Here is a 21,456-nt window from a genome sequence, read left to right as displayed (position 1 = left end):
GTATGTGAAAGGTTTCTGAGCAAAGCAAAACCAGAGAAATCACACAGTTGAGCGGCCCTTTTATTTGGTAAAGCTTTCATTTAGAAATGGGGCCTCCTTATACACACATTGGGTCATTGTCATGCTGAAAGATGAAGTTCCTCAATCTGTCAGATTGCGAGGGCATCTCCTCTGCATAGCCCTCTGCAGATCTCACCACAGATTTTCCATCAGATTCAGGTCTAGGCTCTGGCTGGGCCATTCCAAAACTTTCATCTTCTCCTGGTGACGCCATTCCTTTGTTGATTTGGATGTATGCTTTGGGTCGTTGTCATGATGAAAGATGAAGTTCCTCAATCTGTCAGTTTTCGAGGTCATCTCCTGTGCACAGACCTCTTCAGATCACCCCACAGATTTTCCATCGGATTCAGGTCTGGGCTCTGGCTGGGCCATTCCAAAACTTTACTCTTCTTCTGGTGAAGCCATTCCTTTGATTTGGATGGACGCTTTGGGTCGTTGTCATGATGAAAGATGAAGTTCCTCTTCATTTTCAGCTTTTCTAGCAGAAGCCGGAAGGTATTGTGCCGATATTGACCGGTATTTGGAACTGTTCATAATTCCCTCTACCTTGACTGAGGCCCCAGTTCCAGCTGAAGAAAAACAGCCCCAAAGCATAATGCTGCCACCACCATGCTTCACGGTGGGTATGGTGTTCTTTTGGTGATGTGCAGTGTTGTTTTTGCGCCAAAACATATCTTTTGGAATTATGGCCAAAAAGTTCCACTTTGGTTCCATCAGACCAGAACACATTTTCCCACATGCGTTCGGGAGACTTCAGATGTGTTTTTGCAAGATGTAGCCAGGCTTGGATGTTTTTATTTGTACGAAAACTCTTCCGTCTTCCACTCTACCCCATAGCCCAGACATATGAAGAATACCGGAGATTGTTGTCACATGGACCACACAGCCAGGACTTGCCAGATATTCCTGCAGCTCCTTTCATGTTGCTGTAGGCCTCTTGGCCGCCTCCCAGACCGGTTTTCTTCTCCTCTTTTCATCCATTTTGGAGGGACATCCAGTTCTTGGTGATATCACTGTTGGTGATGTCACTGTTGCGCCATATTTTTTCCACTTGATGATGACTGTCTTCACTGTGTTCCATGATATATCTATTGCCTCGTGAATTCTTTTGTACCCTTCTCCTGACTGATACCTTTTAACAATGAGATCCCTCTGATGCTTTGGAAGCTCTCTGCGGACCATGGCTTTTGCTGTAGGATGCGACTAAGAAAATGTCAGGAAAGACCGACTAGAACAGCTGAACTTTATTTGGGGTTAATCAGAGACACTTTAAATGATGGCGGGTGTGTACTGACTCCTATTTCACATTATTTTGAATGTGATTGCTTCATTCTGAACACAGCTACATCCCCAGTTATAAGAGGGTGTGAACACTTATACAACCACATTATTTTAGTTTTTTGTGTTTACTCAGTTCAGTTTGTTTTCCAATTGAGTTGTACAGTTTATAGGTCACATTAAAGGTGGAAAAAGTTCAGAAATGATTTAACTTTATCTAAATCTTTTACATCACAGAAAGCTGTCATTTTAACAGGGGTGTGAAGACTTTTTATATCCACTGTATACGGCTTACATTACATTAGATCATACATGGAGTATATAGAGAAAATTTATCATGAGTAATTTGCTAGATTTAATGTGTTTCCATTCACTCAGCCCTTTTCAGAGATACTCCTTCCTCGGGTATGAAATGTAAGCCATATACATGTATGGTTCTTATTTCTTAATATTTGTATGAATAAAAAGACCAACGTATTTTTTATCATAAGTTGTGATATGAGTGCCTATGAATTCCAACAGGGGATTTAGCAATTTATTTTATTACTGTTCAGAGTGCAGGAAACTTTTTATTCAGAAAGGACAACTTATCAGACACCAAAAAGGGAACACTGGACAGTGCTAAGGGAACAATTTGTAATCAGGTAATAAATCTATCAGGATGTGGTTATTATTGATGGATTGCAGCGCTGAACTCCGGAAGGGACAGGATCTGATAGGAGCTTCATTTACTTTCATACAACATTCATTCCTGGTGGTAGAATCCTCCAGCACTGTAAAGGTGTAATCTGTGTAATTCATATGTGGCGGGAATGTTTATTCTGTACCAATTCACAGTTTGTTGTTTTCTTTGCTGTCACCAGAATTGTAAACATTAAAGTACTATCAAAGTATTGTTGTTTTTGCATTAATTTATCCACTTGCCCTCCAGAGGAAACCAGCACCAATAGATCACCCCTACAGCAGTCGATCCCCTCAGCAACAGTAGACCCCCCCAGTGACAATCGAATCCCCAGAAGCCAGAACCAGTAGATTCCCCCCCCCCCCGTGACAATCGAATCTCCAGAAGGCAGAACCAGTAGACCCCCCCAATGACAATCGAATCTCAGAAGCCAGAACCAGTAGACCCCCCCCAGTGACAATCGAATCTCCAGCAGGCAGAACCAGTAGACACTCCCCCCCCCCCATTGACAATTGAATTTCCAGAAACCAAAACCAGTAGACACCCCCCCCCCCGTGACAATCGAATCTCCAGAAGTCAGAACCAGTAGACACCCCCCCCCATTGACAATCGAATCTCCAGAAGCCAGAACCAGTAGACCCCCCCTCCCCACTGACAATCTAATCTCCAGAAGTCAGAACAAGTAGATCTCCCCCAATGACAATCAAATCTCCAGAAGCCAGAACCAGTAGACGCCCTCCCCCCCCCCCCCCCCCCATAGTGACTAGGTCTTCCAGTAGCCAGCATCAACAAACCATCCAGCAAGTCGAAGCATCCCTTGCCGGTACCTATATTCAGTGCTGGAGGTGCTGAAACTGGGTATCACCGTGTTCCCACTGACAAAAAGCCCTGGTTAGTCCTCATTTACAGGACATCCAGAAAGTAATCACAGCGCTTAACTTTTGCCACATTTTGTTATGTTACGGCATTATTCCAAAATTGATTCAATTCATTTTTTTCCTCAACATTCTACAAACAATACCCAATAAGGACAACATGAAAGAAGTTTGTTTAGAAATTTTTGCAAATTATTAAAAAACAAAAAACCCCCCATGTACTGTACGTAATGCCCTTCTCCCTCGATCGCTCATTTTGGCCAGACGGCCCGCTCTAGGAAGATTCCTGGTGGTTCCAAACATCTTCCATTTACGGATGATGGAGGCCACTGTGCTCATTGGGACCTTCATTGCTGCAGAAATGTTTCTGTACCCTTCCCCAGATCTGTGCCTTGATACAATCCTGTCTCGAAGGTATACGGACAATCCCTTGGACTTCATGGCTTGGTTTGTGCTCTGACATGCTTGTTACCTGTGGGACCTTCTATAGACAGCTTTATGCCTTTCCTAATGATGTCCAATCAACTGAATTTCCCACAGGTTGACTCCAATCAAGTTGTGGAAACATCTCAAGGATGATCAGTGGAAACAGGATGCACCAGAGCTCAATTTTGAGTGTCATGGCAAAGGATGGGAATACTTATGTACATGTTTTTTTTTATTTTGATTAAATTGCAAAGATTTCAAAACAAACTTCTTTCATGTTGTCATTATGTTTGTAGAATGTTGAGGAAAAAAATTAATTTAATCCATTTTGGAATAAGGCTGTAACATAAAACGTGGCAAAAGATAAGTGCTGTGAATACTTTCTGGATGCGCTGTAGAATATCATGTCCAGTTCTGGAGATTTTATGAAAAACATTGATAGGATAGAACAAGTCCAGAGATGGGCAACAAAACATGGTGAAAGGTCTGCGGGATAAAACATCGGGAGAGACTTCAGGAACTTGATATGTACAGTCTGGAGCAGGGGTGGACTGACTACTCATGGGGCCCCCCCGGGCAATAGGGGATCATGGGGCCCCTGTGTCCTTGCCCAAACTCAAAAAAGCCTATGATAAAGGTACCAGGGGCATCTCATGGGGCCCCCTACTGACCCCAGGCCCTTGGGCAGTGCACAAGTTTCCAAATGGTCAGTCTGCCCCTGGTCTGGACGAAAGAAGGGAAAGGGGAGGCATAACTGAAACCTTTAAACACTTCACTTTTCATAGGACATCATATGATGTCCTGGACTTGAAGTGGAGATATCTGGATGATGCCTGCAGCTACAGCCGGTGATTCCCTCCCATACAAAGGCCATCCAAGCGTCTGATTAGCCAGACACTGGTATCCTGAGGGTATACATTGGTGGCCCTATGATGGCCCTCCCCACAAAGGAATCCTCTATGTTCAATTCTTCTCCATGTCAAACCAGGTTCCAGTCCCTAAAAGAATTGTATATACATTGTTATAATGACAAATTTCAATGACAAAAGTCTTGTCTTTACTTGTTTTGTTTTTTTTTGCATTTCTGTGAGGTATAATCTCTGTGTTGTGATGTATGCAACATAGAAGAATATGCTACATAAAGTAGAATGCAGGATTTATTCTGTCCACAAGGAGGTGATTTGGCTTAATGGACCACAGGAAGTGATGTCACATACAAATAGGAAGTTCCGGGTGAGAGGTGAGTCGGGAGAAAGTAAAGAGGAGACATTACTGGAACTGGCAGCAGAGGAGGTAATAAGATATATAAATTCATATTATGTACAGAAATCCAATGTAAATATAAAGCCATGTATGCCGGTCTACGTAGATTAGGGTTTTACTCCAGAGACATCCTAAATATAGAACCATTTATCCAACTGTCCTTCCAGAGCCTCCGGTTTATAGACCGGATACATCCTAAATATAGAACCATTTATCCAACCGTCCATCCAGAGCCTCCGGTTTATAGACCGGATACATCCTAAATATAGAACCATTTATCCAACTGTTCATCCAGAGCCTCTGGTTTATAGACCGGATACGTCCTAAATATAGAACCATTTATCCAACGGTCAAAAAGGTGGGGTTGGCTTGCTCCTGTCACCGCTGAGCACCTTCCGAGTCCTCCCAAACCCCCCCTCTCTATCCTCCTCCTCCTTTGAGGCCCACTGCATCCGACTTTTCTCTCCAACCCTCCTGAGGATTGCTGTAATCTACCGGCCTCCTGGACCCGTATCCCGCTTCCTTGATGACTTCTCCGCCTGGCTACCCTTCTTTCTCCCCTTCTTTCTCTCTTCCGAGCTACCCACCATCATCCTTGGAGACGTCAACATCCCTGTCAACATCAATAACCCGGCTACATCCCAACTCCTCCACTTAACCTCCTCTTTTGCACTCGCACAGTGCATACAATCCACCACCCACTCCGACGGTAACATCCTGGACCTTGTCTTCTCCCATCTCTGCACTCCCCACAACCTCACAAACATCCCCTTCCCTCTCTCTGACCACAACCTTATTACCTTCTCTGTCTCCTTGTCCTCAAACACCTACCCCTCCAAATGTAAAACTATTACCAACAGAAACCTCCGCAACCTGAACCCTGCCCCCTTCCACTCTGCAGCTGATCAACTTTACGACAGCATCCTCCCCCTGTCCTGCCCCGACCTGGCCACGACTGCCTATAACAACTCGCTGTCAACCGCTCTAGACTCGCTAGCGCCTTTAACCACATGAAGCATCAGACTCCGACCGCTTCAGCCCTGGCAGTCTGATCATACCAAAACTCTCAAACAACGCAGTCGCGCGCTGGAGCGACTATGGTGCAAAACCAAATCCCAACTAGCGTTCACCCGTTATAAATCTGCCTTCCACACCTACACCTCCTCCCTCCACGCTGCCAAACAAGCCTACTTTCTGACCCTCATCAATACCCTCTCCTCCAATCCTCGCCGGCTCTTCTCTACTTTCAACTCTCTACTCTCTCCGCCCCCACCTCCACCCAGTACCTCACTCACCGCCCTTGAGATTGCCAATCACTTCAAACAAGATTGACACAATTTGCAGGGACATCGCCGCTACTCAGACTTCCACCCCACCTATCACCTCTCACACGGTAACCCCCTCAACACCCCTCTTCCTTGGCCTCACCACTGTCCAGGCCTCCACCCCACCTAACATCCCTCACACTGAAGCCCCCTCAACACTCCACTCCTTCGACCTTACTACCACTGAGGAGGTCACTAAGGTCTTCTCTGAAGCCCGCCTCACCACCTGCCCTCTCGACCCTGTCCCCTCACAACTCCTACGATCTAAATATATCATAGAAAACTTTTCTTTTTACACAAATCCAATCTCCATACAAAGTGTCTAACATAAAAATTAAAATGTCCCCAATGTTCTAAACAATATCCGTGAAACACCATGACGTCGGACACATTGAGGTCAAACCGCAGGTGCGATCGTGGCCATTTTGGAAGAGGGAACATGCGGATACTGTTCCCTAGCTTTGTCCATATATCCTGTCTCTGATTTGAGGAGCTGCTTTTTTCAATCCTTGATGTAAGTTGCTAAATAAATTTGTTTTGAATTGAATCAACTCTATCTAACTACTGATTTATCTATGAGGAAATTGGAGGAAAAGATGGGCAGAATCTGAAGAGAGAGATTATCCCAGTCTTGTGATATGCCTTTTTGATATACCCAGAGGGTATTTATTCATTGCTGCAGGAGTTGGAGTGGCTTTTGAGCACAGTTGAATTTAATGTGGTGATATACACTGATTTACTGGAGTGCACACGTTTTGGAGTGTTTCACATTTAAAAAGTTGGTTTATATTTTGAAGAGTAGGGAATATATGTGCTGTTGGATGCATCTATATCCATACTCTTGACAAAAAAATATTTTATTTTTTTTTTTGTGCACAGTGTGGGGTATATTTTTTGTATAAAGGATATAACACTATTTTGAGTTTTTGTTTTTTTCGAGGTATATGAGTACTGCAGACTTCCGGAATTGAGAATAATTTTTGAAAGAAGAAAAAGAGTGTTTCACGGATATTGTTTAAAACATTGGGGACATTTTAATTTTTATGTTAGACGCTTTGTATGGAGATTGGATTTGTGTAAAAAGAAAAGTTTTCTATGCTATATTTTGATTAACTTTCAAGGGTGGAAGTAATTTACTTTTCTAAATAATTGGAGTGGTGCTGTTTAATTAATATAAACTCCTACGATCTCCCTCCTCTTCCATCCTACCCTCCCTCACCCACATCTTTAATCTCTCCCTCTGTTCTGGCGCATTCTCCTCCCCTCTGAAACACGCGCTGTTGGATTTTTAGACACATATAATACTTCTTCTAGTGTCTTGAGGCGATTATGAATGAAAGAGCCATTGAAATAAAAAATGAAGTGTGATTTTATTCTATCACACAATGGTGTCAAATAACAATGTAAAGCGTATTATGAACAGTTCCATGTAGATGAAACTACTGTAAAAATGACAAGCGAAAGTTCAAAGAAAAAGTCACCATTATCTGTCATGGCTGTTCTTGCCATGTGCGATGCTCCATGTCCTTGTCCTTGTCCTAAATGCTGTCCTTCTAGACTTTGTAAAGAAGCCGGAAGTAGACGGAGATGATGATCTAGCAGCTGTTGCAGCTTCTCAAACGTGTGTATGCAATAGTCATGTAGCGTATAAGTGTGTGTGTGTGAGAGAGTGTCTCCCTGTCCGTTATCCGATGGTCTTTTATGAGGCAAATGTACGTCATAGTTAGTGATCTTAATACCTTCTATGGAAAGTATTACTGCTTAGAAAAGTCATTTCATAAAAGGGAGGGGATACTATACATATGATGTTTGATGGACAGGAACATATGTATGCTGATGTACATAATATTATAAGCTAATGACGTAACCCTCAGCTATATTTAAAGTATAGTATAGCTTAAGAACATATCAATGTATATATTTATCAATGTTAGAAACGTATACTAAATACAAACAAATACTATTAAAATACATACTGTAATAGTAAGTCACTTCTAATAACCTTGACATAACTACCAAATACTTTTAACCAACTATCTCTAAATATAGTCTACTCAACCTTCAACTGGTATATCTTTTGGTCTCAGCTATAATTGAAGAATAGTAAATACTACCATTTGTCAAAGACCACTTACACATATTAATATTAATTATGGCTAATCATAAAAACCAAATATTTTGCAAGCTTGCCATCAATATAAATGCCGAATCATAATTTAGATTTAACATGTCCCCCTTATTATGATTAGTTCAGAATTAATGTTTAATCAATGCACACTTCATTCATGTCCCATACACACCGTCTTATACCAAATGATCGTATATATTCTTCATAACTGGACCAATCAAAAATAACTTTCCTACAAAACTCTATACCTTACCTTTCAGTTTCTCTTCCTAAAAATTCTTAATCATAATGTTAATTGATATATGATAATATAGTAATAATAATAATAATAATAATTAAATTATGTAATAATATTTGTATAATATTTTAACTCTCCGGAAATATACTTTCCATTCTAAAATGTGTCATAAGTTGATATTGCTCCTATAAGAGTAATATGTTTCTTAAATCTTTTAACAAAAGATATTCTAGTAACTGGAATAACTCTATGAAGTTTTAACCAAAAAATATTCCGTATATGAATATGTAAAAAATAAAAAATAATAATAATAATAATATTATCCCAATATGGATGTAAGTATCGGAATAAAAGGATCATTAAAATGTATATGTGACCTATAACAATATTTTCAATAATAAATTGTTTTATCACTAATAAATAGATTTCCTCTTGATGAATCTTTTCTTCATGCAATGTCTATATAATATCTTTAAGTTCTGTAAAGTAGAAACATTTTTGTTGAACGCGATAAATCAGTCACAAGTGTGAAGTATTAAGCTCTTGTTCAATCTTCTTTAACGTCCGAATTCTTTAAAGTTGGCTTGTAGGAGATTGTTACGCTTCATATTTGATTTTAGATGTCATTTCTGTAAAGAAATGCAGTATCATTACTTTGGCACAAACATTACATTATTCTTGCACCTATTTCAACAAATATGAAAGATTATGGAACAATCAGTGTATGAGTTTGAAACACATATTGTGAAGTAACATTACTTCCTATTTCCTTTTACAGAAAACTTCTATATATCAATCAAAATACTGTCCTAATCCTGCCTAAAATTACCTAAACTAGAATACAAAAGTAGTGTGTTATTTAGGTATGACAGGACGCAATATTTCATCATAGGTCATGACCGCAAAACCCTGTTTTACTAAACAAAGAAAGGTTTTGTATCACCCCAGAGATGACAAAGGTTTATGCCTTTGTTCTCATCCCTATAATATTAGAAATATGCGTAACTGTTTTCTGTGCTGATGTCATTATTCTGGTGTTAGAGTGTTCTTCAGTAATACATGTGTTGCTGTGAATGTGAGGTAGAGACTTGTCTGATACAGCTGTACCTATCACAATGTGTTTGGCTAACAGTGCTCTTATCCACTGAGGATACCTTTCACGGCATTCTCTGAATGTATCTTCCTCAAGAATTCTTCTTAGTGAACTGTCAGGAGTCTGTAATATGATACTATGTGACTTTACTGTGCTTTGTGAAGCTTTGATTGCATAAAAGAAACTCAACAGTTGTTGTGCCTCTGATGTAAAAGTTCTTTCCAATGATGATAAATTTCTGGAGAAGTAACTAATTAGTCTCTCATTACCTTCTTTTAATTGAGACAAAGTTACTGAAATTGCATTATCAGATACTTGAGTTTTCACAACAAAAGGAGCATTGGAACAAACCTCAATAGTACCTAATGCTGGCGCATTCTGCAAATCCTTTTTCAACACTTGTAAAGCATTATTCTCATTTGGACCCCATTGGTCAACTAAGTTATTTTTACTCTTCAAAAGATGATGTAATGGCTTAACTTTCTCTGCGAAACCATGTATAAACTCTTTACAATGGTTTATGTTTTTCAAAAATTGTTGCAATGCTTTATGTGTTGTAGGAACTGGAATGGCAGTGATAGCTCTGACTGTTTCCTGCAATAATTGTCTCTTTCCTTGACTGATCTGCATGTGAAAGCATTTCACCTGACTTTTCATCAACTGAACTCTGTCTGGGTTTAATTTTAGGCCTGCATCCTGTAACAACATAAATAACTCAGACAAAAGAGTAATATGTTTGTTAACATTCTGCGTACTTAGCATAATTGTATTTACATGCTGAAAAATGCATTCTGGCCTTGAAAATTGTGATAGAATTTTTTCTATGGACTCATGGACTATACCATCACTGATGTCTAAACCAGCTACTAATCGAGTGAATGCATAGGTCTCTTTCTGAAACTTAAAAGCTAACTTGTATTGACAACTTTTAGCTATGGGGATCGAAAAATGACTGTTATCGATTTCCAAAACAGAAAACACTTTGGATTCAGCCTTTAAATGTAACTTGATATTAGAATGATCAGGAACAACTGCTTTGTTATTTGTAATATGTTTATTCAGTGTCCTGAAATCAACTGACAAAGAATATGAATTGTCAGCATTTTTGATAGGCCAAATACAGTTATTTACTACTGATTGTGTTTTCTTTAAAATCCCAAGTTGTACAAACTCTTGAATAATGGCAGAAAGTGGTCCTATTGATTCTCGTGGTAATTCATATTGATTAAGTGGTATGGGATCTTTTCCCTCAATATTCAATTCTGTATATTTCAAAGTTCCTATGTCATTTTTAAATTTTGACCACAAACTTGGAAAACGTCGTACCAATTCTTGTAAAGCACAATTACCATCAGTATCAGGCCATTTTTGTGCTATAGACATTTTAGAGTTGAAACCAGCATCACTGTATATAGAAGGATCCATTAACATTGATTTGGGCCTAGATGGATTCCTCCAAATAACTTTGGTCATAATATCAATAATCCACTTTTGCTTATTGATAAAATCAATGCCAAGAATATTCTCGGTGGCATTACTATACCAAATATCAATGTTAGTTTTCACTAGCCCAGGTATTTCAAATGTTACATTAGGCACCTGTCTAGCAGTGGAATGACCTGTATTATTAAAACCTTTTATTTTACACATGGGTGAATTTGGTTTCACAGGTACGTTTTCTCTGGTAAGATTAATCTCAGATCCGCTGTCAATTAGGAATTTGATCTTTTTACCATTTAGTAATCCGTCTATAAAAGGCCTTCCATTGTCATCCAATACAATTGGAGCGACAAATTCTAACGATATCGGGGATGAATGTGGACGTGATTCTATTTTTGGAACTGGTAATAAACCATTTCTGTCAGTGACAGCCCTTCTCACCCTGTTGTCAGAACAGTTGTTTCTAGTCAAAGTATGAATTTGTTTAACTGATGAGGCATAAGGCAATTCAGTTAAATTTTTATCATTACACAACACAGCAGGTTGTACAAAAGCTGCTTTTTCACTTTTTATTTCCAGTTTCTTTATTTGTGAGTCAAATTTAAACTCCCAACAATGGCGTCTGATATGACCTTGTTTATGACAGTGAAAGCATGTGGTATACTCATTATGGCTCGCTTGCTTGCATCTGTCGTTGTCATTCTTACTGGGACCTGTAGTTCCTGGCATAACTGTAGTCTGACTGTTTTTGTCACTTTGAAGCGCAGCTACCTCATAAGTGATATTGCTATTTTTCAATTTTCTTCGAATTTTATCAATGAAACTTACTATATCATTCAAATTTTGTTTTTCCTCTGCTATGACAATGGTTACTGGGTCTAAATACGTGAATTTCTTTACAAAAGCTTTGATCATAGCTGAGTCTTCCTCATTTTCTACTCCAAATATAATTTTATATGCTTTGGAAAACTTGTTTTTAAACTCAAAAGGGTCTTCATCAGCAGTAGTATGAAGTAAGTCTAGCATTTCTACAGAAGGTACGTCTTCACCTGTTGAACATAACAGCAATTGTCGCAGTCTGTCTGTCGCGTCATTATATTTTTTCTGATCTTTATCGTTAACAACAGAATTTTTAATTCGAGACATAAATTTAATTGGTAGCCACATCGGAAATAAATAATTTATGTCATGATCTGAAATCTGATGGCATTTGACATGCATTTCATATATTTCCATGTTGCTGTAGATATCTTTATCTGGATCATAAGCAGGGATGTCTTTTAAAACTTTCATTAATTGATTATGTATTTGCAACTTAAGTTTTGCAGTTTTACATAACAATTCTTTATGTTTAATTTGTGTTTCGTCATCAGAGTCAATATCCAAACTTTCAGAGATATCGGACAGCTGTGGCTCTGATTTTGAATCACTCTGTTTGTCATCTGTGTTTATCATGGCAACCTGTTTACTGTCATTCTGCAGTCTTAACAAAAGATTTGTCTTTAAGTCAATTTGTTCCTCAAGATTCTCTACGTAATTACAGAAAATGTCACAGTTTGGGCAACTAGGAGCATCTTGAGACAAATTTTCATGCTGTTCTGTATTCTGTACAGTGCTACATTCGGTCTGTTTTAACGTACAAGCTTTTTTAACAGGTAAATCAACATTCAAAATCATTTTGTTGAATATTCTTACTAAATTTAAGATGTTAGATATCTTCTTACACTGTCTGTGTACAGTAAATCTAGATTTATCTATCTGAATATTGGCCTGTAAACATTCGTTATACATATAGTGCCATAGCTGACTGTCTTCAGGATATAAAGAAACATCCTTAAATTCTAACTTGCTTTCATTTACTAAGTCATCAATAAATTCCATAATTGTTACTCACCGTAATCAGAAGATTTTCTCGTTTGACCCGGCTCAGTCACTGGAATTCTCGTCCAAGTCTGTTTACTCGCCTGTTCTGCTAGGATTTTTGCACCGTGTGTTTCCCAAGACTTGACAATCACAGAATCGTGCGTTTTCCCCCTTAGCAAGGCATGGGAATACTCGGCGATGGCTGGCTCACCAAAATGTTGGATTTTTAGACACATATAATACTTCTTCTAGTGTCTTGAGGCGATTATGAATGAAAGAGCCATTGAAATAAAAAATGAAGTGTGATTTTATTCTATCACACAATGGTGTAAAATAACAATGTAAAGCGTATTATGAACAGTTCCATGTAGATGAAACTACTGTAAAAATGACAAGCGAAAGTTCAAAGAAAAAGTCACCATTATCTGTCATGGCTGTTCTTGCCATGTGCGATGCTCCATGTCCTTGTCCTTAATGCTGTCCTTCTAGACTTTGTAAAGAAGCCGGAAGTAGACGGAGATGATGATCTAGCAGCTGTTGCAGCTTCTCAAACGTGTGTATGCAATAGTCATGTAGCGTATAAGTGTGTGTGTGTGAGAGAGTGTCTCCCTGTCCGTTATCCGATGGTCTTTTATGAGGCAAATGTACGTCATAGTTAGTGATCTTAATACCTTCTATGGAAAGTATTACTGCTTAGAAAAGCCATTTCATAAAAGGGAGGGGATACTATACATATGATGTTTGATGGACAGGAACATATGTATGCTGATGTACATAATATTATAAGCTAATGACGTAACCCTCAGCTATATTTAAAGTATAGTATAGCTTAAGAACATATCAATGTATATATGTATCAATGTTAGAAACGTATACTAAATACAAACAAATACTATTAAAATACATACTGTAATAGTAAGTCACTTCTAATAACCTTGACATAACTACCAAATACTTTTAACCAACTATCTCTAAATATAGTCTACTCAACCTTCAACTGGTATATCTTTTGGTCTCAGCTATAATTGAAAAATAGTAAATACTACCATTTGTCAAAGACCACTTACACATATTAATATTAATTATGACTAATCATAAAAACCAAATATTTTGCAAGCTTGCCATCAATATAAATGCCGAATCATAATTTAGATTTAACATGCGCACATCACTCCCATACTTGAAAAGCCATCCCTGGACCCCACCGACCTGAACAACCTTAGACCCATCTCCCTGCTGTCATTTACATCCAAACTCCTTGAGCGCTTAGTCTATAATCGCCTAAGCTCCCACCTGAATGACAACAACCTCCTCGACCCCCTACAGTCTGGCTTCTGTCCCCTACACTCCACCGAAACCGCCTTACTCAAACTCACCAACGACCTGCTAACCGCCAAAGTTAATGGCCACTATTCAGTGCTCCTACTCCTCGACCTCTCCGCGGCTTTCGACACAGTCGACCACCCCCTCCTCCTCAAAAAACTACACTCCCTTGGCCTCAGAGACTCAGCTCTCTCCTGGCTCTTGTCCTACCTATCACAACACTCTTTCAGCGTTACCTATAATGCTACCACATCCCCCTCACTCCCCCTCTCTGTTGGGGTCCCTCAAGGCTCTGTCCTCAGGCCCCTTCTATTCTCCATCTACACCTCCTCCCTTGGCCAACTGATACATTCTCACGGCTTCAACTACCACCGCTATGCCAACGACACGCAAATCTATCTCTCGACCCCTTGCCTCATCCCTTCAGTCTCTGCCCGAATCACACACCTACTGAACGACATATCAGATTGGATGTCGCTCCACTTCTTTAAACTGAACCTCTCCAAAACCGAGCTCCTAGTTTTCCCCCCAGCCCGCGCCCCCCCCCACCCCCCGACTTCTCCATCACGACCAACAATGCCACCATCAGTCCCACCCCGCAAGCCAGAGTACTTGGTGTCATCCTAGACTCCAATCTGTCCTTCCAGCCCCAAGTCCAATCACTAACAAACTCAAGCAGACTCCACCTCCGCAACATCTCCAAAATACGCCCATTCCTAACCCCGGAAATTGCTAAGCAACTCATCCACTCCCTCATCATATCACGACTTGATTACTGCAACTCCCTCCTCACTGTCCGGCCTCACCACAGGCTATCCCCGCTTCAGTCGATCCTGAATATGGCGGCCAGACTCATCCACCTTACCAACCGCTCCGTTTCCACCACCCCCCTCTGCCAATCCCTCCACTGGCTTCCGATTACCCAACGGATCAAATTCAAAATGCTAACACTGACGTACAAAGCTGTCCATAACTCTGCCCCAAACTACATCACCGACCTAATATCCAAATACCACCCATAACGCACTCTCCGCTCCTCACAAGACCTCCTTCTCTCTAGTTCCCTGGTCTCCTCCTCCCATGCCCACCTCCAGGACTTCTCCAGGGCATCACCCATCCTATGGAACTCCCTACCCCAATCTATCAGACTATCACCTACTCTCCTCTCCTTTAGGTGCACCCGGAAAACCCACCTCTTCAGGGAAGCCTACCCCACCCTCTGCTAATTTCTGATCTCCTCCACTCTTCCTACCACTCCATCCCCCACAGCTATTACTCCCGTACCACTATCCCCTCCCTCCTAGATTGTAAGCTCCAAGGAGCAGGGCCCTCGAACCCCTCGTGTATCGCATTGTATTGTTATTGTACTGTGTCATGTATTGTCCCCCACTCTAATGTACAGCGCTGAGCGAACTGTTGGCGCTATATAAATACTGTATAATAATAATAATTTATCCAACCGTCCATCCGGAGCCTCTGGTTTATAGACCGGATACGTCCTAAATATAGAAATATTTATCCAAACGTCCATCCAGAGCCTCTGGTTTATAGACCGGATACGTCCTTAATATAGAACCATTTATCCAAACGTCCATCCAGAGCCTCTGGTTTATAGACCGGAATACGTCCAAAATATAGAACCATTTATCCAACCGTCCATCCAGAGCCTCTGGTTTATAGACCGGATACGTCCTAAATATAGAACCATTTATCCAACCGTCCATCCAGAGCCTCTGGTTTATAGACCAGATACGTCCTAAATATAGAACCATTTACCCAACCGTCCATCCAGAGCCTCTGGTTTATAGACCGGATACGTCCTAATTATAGAGCCATTTATCCAACCGTCCATCCAGAGATCTCGGGATTGTTGGCTCTCATCACTATGAGATAATGGACAGTATGTCTTCCCTGTAACAAGGTATGGAGAAGATCAGACCAAATGCCTGTATTGTGGGCATTGTGATGGTACACAAGCTCTGGTTGTGAAATATGACTGTAGTAATAATTGTTAATTTTTCTCTATACACAGGATTATAAAGTAGTGGATAAAAAATCTTATCCATTACCACCCAGCAGCCGTCTTCACAGGACACCACCCATCACAGGGCCTCCACCTCACTTCCTGACACCAGAGGGAACCAGTGCCAAGAAGATTCTAGAAGTCACCCAGAAGATCATTGATCTGCTGACAGGAGAAGTGAGCAGTGCCGGGAATTCTGGGACATTCTCCAGTAACAGACAAGGGATGTGTCTGGATGGTGACTGTATCATTGTGTGTGTCAGGTTCCTATAAGGTGTCAGGATGTCACTGTCTATTTCTCCATGGAGGAGTGGGAGTATTTAGAAGGACACAAGGACCTCTACAAGGACGTCATGATGGACAATCAGCCACCCCTCACATTACCGGGTAAGAGGAGACTATATTGTAAAGGAGAGAGCAGTACGGAGGGTCCACCTAGATCCCCCATCATCTGATAAACACATAGAAACAATGGATTCAGTCAGTGTGTGTGTTTCCTACAGATGGATCCAGTAATGGGAACCCATCAGGGAGACATCTCTGTGCTCTGTATTCCTGGGATTCTACAGCCATCCCTCACCATCATCAGGTAGAACACAAAAGTGACTCTTGCGTATATGGGATTATACTCTTCTCTCAGACTTCTGGTCCTCACAGTAAAGTCTTTTTTTTTCTTTTTGTGGGATTAGCATAAAGATCAGATGTATGTAAAAGTTGAGGTCAAAGAGGAAGAAGAGGTGATGACTGTGATGGGTTATCAGAATTCTATGGAAGAAATTGGAATGATAGTAAATATCAATCAGGAGGAACTTTCTGTAAATATTAGCACAGGTGAGTAATGATTACTAAAAATATAAACTTTTGATGTATATAGATTAGTGTTTGAGGTTATGTAGACCTTCACATTATCAGGTAATATGATCTCTACAAGGACGTCATGATGGACAATCAGCCGCCCCACACATCACCGGTAAGGGGAGACTTTATTGTAAAGGAGAGAGCAGTACGGAGGGTCCACCTAGATCCCCCATCATCTGATAAATACATAGAAACAATGGATTCAGTCAGTGTGTGTTTCCTACAGATGGATCCAGTAATGGGAACCCACCAGAGATATGTCCCCATCCTCTGTATTGCCGGGATTCCACACAGGAAGGTCACACCATTCCTCACCATCATCAGGTAGATGGATCCAGTAATGGGAACCCACCAGAGAGATGTCCCTGTCCTCTGTATTCTCGGGATTCCACACAGGAAGGTCACACCACCCCTGAGCATGTAGACCTAAAATGTACATGTTAGCTATGAGATTACATTCTACATGTGACTTTGTGGTTTTTTTTACTTATTCTATCATCTTTGGGGTTTAGAGCGAAGAACTGAAAGTCGTCAAAGTTGAGGTTAAAGAGGAAGAAGAAGAGAGGTTGGTGAGTGGAGATCATCAGTCTATGGAGGAGGGGGAGATGATTATGAAAAGTAAACAGGAGGAATCTTCTTTACATATGGACACAAGTAAGTAATGAACACTAAATGCAAAAACAGCTCACATTTTCATTTTATTTCTCTGAGCATAAACTATAAATATACATAGGGTAAAAAAAAGACAAATATACATACATAAATGCACATGTAAACACTTAACTGCACAGAAACTGTACATATTTCATTTTTATTTTATAAATATGAAGTATAAATAAAGATAGGTTTAAAAAGACAAATGTCTGTGGAATTCACCCTCCACAAAAAATCCTAAACCCACAGTTGATCCAAATGAAGGCAGAATCCCATATAAAGCAGAACTTTTTTGAACAAGAAAATTATTTCTTGCCTATCCCAAATGGCAATCAGATACATCCCTGGTGCATCATTCTACCATGTTTGTTTCCTACAAATATTGGTAGCCTTTATACTTTTTTAGATAAAATACTAAGTTGCTGAAAAACATTTTCTGTGACACATTTTTCATCTTATTTGTGAGGAGTTGTTTCTGTGTACAGAGAACTTCACATCCTTCCATTAAGAAAAGGTTAAGAAACTGTAAATGTTGACAATAAGAACATCGTCAATGTATCTACCTCTCAAACCAAGTAGAGTTATGGCAGGCCGTATGGTATACAAATCTCTAGTTCTCCGTTGTAGATTGTAATCTTTGTGTTTTCCATATAGCCCAATGTTCCAAACAAATGAGGAGATTCTGTACACCATATGAAGAGTTCATCTTCATTCCTCAATATAACGTCATGTTCCCAACAAATGAGGAGGAGATACTGGACACCATATGAAAGGTCCATCTCCATTCCTCAATATAACATCATGTTCCCAACAAATGAGGAGGAGATACTGGACACCATATGAAAGGTCCATCTCCATTCCTCAATATAACGTCATGTTCCCAACAAATGAGGAGGAGATACTGGACACCATATGAAAGGTCCATCTCCAGTCCTCAATATAACATCATGTTCCCAACAAATGAGGAGGAGATGCTGTACACCATATGAAAGGTCCATGTCCATTCCTCAATATAACATCATGTTCCCAACAAATGAGGAGGAGATACTGGACACCATATGAAGTACCATCTCCATTCCTCAATATAACGTCATGTTCCCAACAAATGAGGAGGAGATACTGGACATCATATGAAAGGTCCATCTCCATTCCTCATTATAACGTCATGTTCCCAACAAATGAGGAGGAGATACTGGACATCATATGAAAGGTCCTTCACTATCATCTTACTATAATATGAGATGATTAAAGGTCTATTTCTGTTCTCACAGCAACAATGTCATCAATACACAAAATCTGTTACCTGGTGTGGTTTGGGTATGTTGGGTATACAGTATGTGGTTTTCATATATTTTTTATGATTGCTTCCAATCCAATTTAAGAAGTCTGTGAAGTTGTTTAAAGTTACATCAATATATGAGACTGTTGAATACAAGACTTGAAGAATTATTATCACACTTTTCTAAACTTTAATAATCAATAAGTCCTTCTGCGCTTATATGGATGTCCCTACAGATATAAAGCTGCTATCACCTGACCTGGCCTTAATAGGTGAAGTAACACTGATTAAATGGACGGTGAAGCGCTAATCATGTTAAATACTAAATGTAAAATAATACTAGAGTATGACAACAAAACTATTACCCACAACAAATGAGAAATATACAGTGCAATAATCAGTGCAATTTATACACACAGTGCTCTGATCCTCATGGATCTAATCAGGTGTAACTTAGGTGAAATACACAGGATAACCTGTTTCAAATATAGTGAATCCCTTTTTCCTAATGGAAAAAAAATCAAACCTCCCCCTGCCCCTAAAAGGGACTTAAAGTGGTTAATAAGTGACCCCTTAAGAGTGGAAAAAAAACAACAATAAACGTGTAAAGTGCCAATTATTGGTAAACTAATAACAAACAAAAGTCCAGCAAACACTTATACACTTATATGAATTATAAATATGAAAAACAAAAAATGTCCAATATCATATAGCTGTGGTCTTTAACCATTTGCCGCCTGCCCTATGGCCGAATGGCGGCCGGCAAATGTCATCAGCGTTCTGGGTGGATGCCATATGGCGTCCTCCCGCACATGCGCAGACTGCGCTCCTGCAGAGCCGCGCGGCGGTGCGATCTGTCACCGGCCGTGTACCTCGGACACAGCCGATGACAGATCTGAGTATCGGCCCCAGTTGCCGGTACCATGTGACCTGCTGTGACCAATCACAGCAGGTCACATGACAGTTGTTTATAATGGATGGCTTCATTCATGCCATCCATTGTATACTAGTGTCTAGCTGTGAATGGTCACAGCTAATCACATGCACATGTCATGTGATTAGCTGTGGCCAAATCACAGCTAAGCACAAAAAAAAACCCCTGAATGAATCGATGTCATTCAGGTAAATGCTTGCTTATAGCAAAATAATTCTTTGCTATAAGCAAATTGTGTAAAAAAAAAAAAAAAAAAATACTGATCACTTCCCCAAAATAGTACAATGTTACTATGGTAACATTGTACTACTTTGGTCATAGCGAAATATGAAAAAAAAAATCTTAAAAAAAAGAAAAAAAATTTAATAAAGAATAATAAAAAAAATGTATTTATAAATTTTTTTTTCATACTGTCACCAGTCAGTGTCCCTGATCACGTCCATGCCAGTTATATGATGACGCTGTACTGCACTGGTGACAATATGTAAAAAAAAAATAGTGAAACTAATTTTTTAAATTTTTTCATCTTCCGAAAAATTATGACCAAAAAAATACAATTCAAAAAACTCGCCATGCTTCTTATGAAGTACGTCGGACTGTCTACTCTGCAAAAAGGGGTCATTTGGGGGATATCTGTACTGTTCTGACATTCTTGGACCTCAAGAAATTAGATTGACTGTCAGTACTTCAGGATTGATCAATATTCAGATCTATACCATAGTTTGTGAACTCTATAACTTTCCTACAAACTAAAAAATACATCCTAATTTGGGTTATTTTCACCAAAGACATGTAGTAGAATACATCTCGGCCTAAATTTATGAAGAACAATTATTTATTTGCAAACTTTTTTAACAGAAACAAAGAAAAAGGTGTGTTTTTTTCAAAACTTTTGGTCATTTTTGTTAATTTAGCAAAAAATAAAAAACCCCAGCGGTGATAAAATACCACCAAAAGAAAGCTCTAGTTGTGTGAAGAAAATGATAAAATTTTAGTTTGGGTACAATGTTGTATGACCGCGCAATTGTCATTCAAAATGTGAGAGCGCTGAAACCTGAAAACTGGCCTGGGCAGAAAGGTGTAAAATTGCACGGTATTGAATTGGTTAAACACACACACTTAAGGGGTCACTTATTAACCACTTTAAGTCCCTTTTAGGGGCAGGGGGAGGTTTGATTTTTTTTCCATTAGGAAAAAGGGATTCACTATATTTGAAACAGGTTATCCTGTGTATTTCACCTAAGTTACACCTGATTAGATCCACGAGGATCAGAGCACTGTGTGTATAAATTGCACTGATTATTGCACTGTATATTTCTCATTTGTTGTGGGTAATAGTTTTGTTGTCATACTCTAGTATTATTTTACATTTAGTATTTAACATGATTAGCGCTTCACCGTCCATTTAATCACTTTTCTAAACCTTGTTTTCCAGCAGATGGACTCTGTGTACGGAGTATGAATACCTCAGAGGGAGATCTTATTTTATTTCCAGATTATGAACAAGATAACAGGACAGAACAAATTTCTCCAAGAGCAAATTCCTTTAGCCAACATATACATCATAGACCATATCATTTGAAGAAATCAATGGATCCATCTAATCCCGAGGAGTCTCCTTTGTACCATGAAGGAGTTTATACAGTAGACAATTCATTGTTATGTTTGGAGTGTGGGAAATCTTTCACTGACAACAGAGCACTTCTTAGGCACC

General features: G+C 39.6%; 1 protein-coding gene, 1 long non-coding RNA gene and 1 pseudogene across 3 annotated transcripts in view; 2 read left to right on the top strand and 1 right to left on the bottom strand.

Moving 5' to 3' along the window:
* LOC149453404 (uncharacterized) overlaps positions 1-21,456 on the top strand; it is a 30,877-nt pseudogene that overhangs the window by 7,803 nt on the left and 1,618 nt on the right. The window lies entirely within an intron of this gene.
* Positions 7,261-13,824, bottom strand: LOC149453406 (uncharacterized). The gene is made up of 2 exons (XR_016314711.1): positions 12,703-13,824; positions 7,261-8,904 (listed from the first exon to the last, which is right to left on the bottom strand). It is a non-coding gene; the product is annotated as an uncharacterized LOC149453406 (long non-coding RNA).
* LOC149453405 (uncharacterized) lies at positions 16,182-21,313 on the top strand. The gene is made up of 6 exons (XM_089688555.1): positions 16,182-16,404; positions 16,521-16,606; positions 16,707-16,848; positions 17,102-17,308; positions 17,388-17,529; positions 21,181-21,313. Coding segments are annotated over exons 1-5 (522 nt in total). The 5' UTR covers positions 16,182-16,319; the 3' UTR covers positions 17,390-17,529; positions 21,181-21,313.

Source organism: Staurois parvus, unplaced genomic scaffold, assembly GCF_062004578.1.
Source record: "Staurois parvus isolate SC_StPar_1 unplaced genomic scaffold, SC_StPar_1.0 ptg000449l, whole genome shotgun sequence".
Taxonomy (NCBI): domain Eukaryota; kingdom Metazoa; phylum Chordata; class Amphibia; order Anura; family Ranidae; genus Staurois; species Staurois parvus.
This window is presented reverse-complemented; position numbering and strand designations above follow the sequence as displayed.

Excerpts from the sequence above, each read along its gene's own strand:
- LOC149453405 (XM_089688555.1), top strand. The coding sequence starts at position 16,320 with ATGGAGGAGTGGGAGTATTTAGAAGGACACAAGGACCTCTACAAGGAC. Across the intron at positions 16,405-16,520 it reads GCCACCCCTCACATTACCGG|ATGGATCCAGTAATGGGAAC; the intron begins GTAAGAGGAGAC and ends TGTTTCCTACAG. Across the intron at positions 16,849-17,101 it reads TTCTGTAAATATTAGCACAG|ATGGATCCAGTAATGGGAAC; the intron begins GTGAGTAATGAT and ends TGTTTCCTACAG.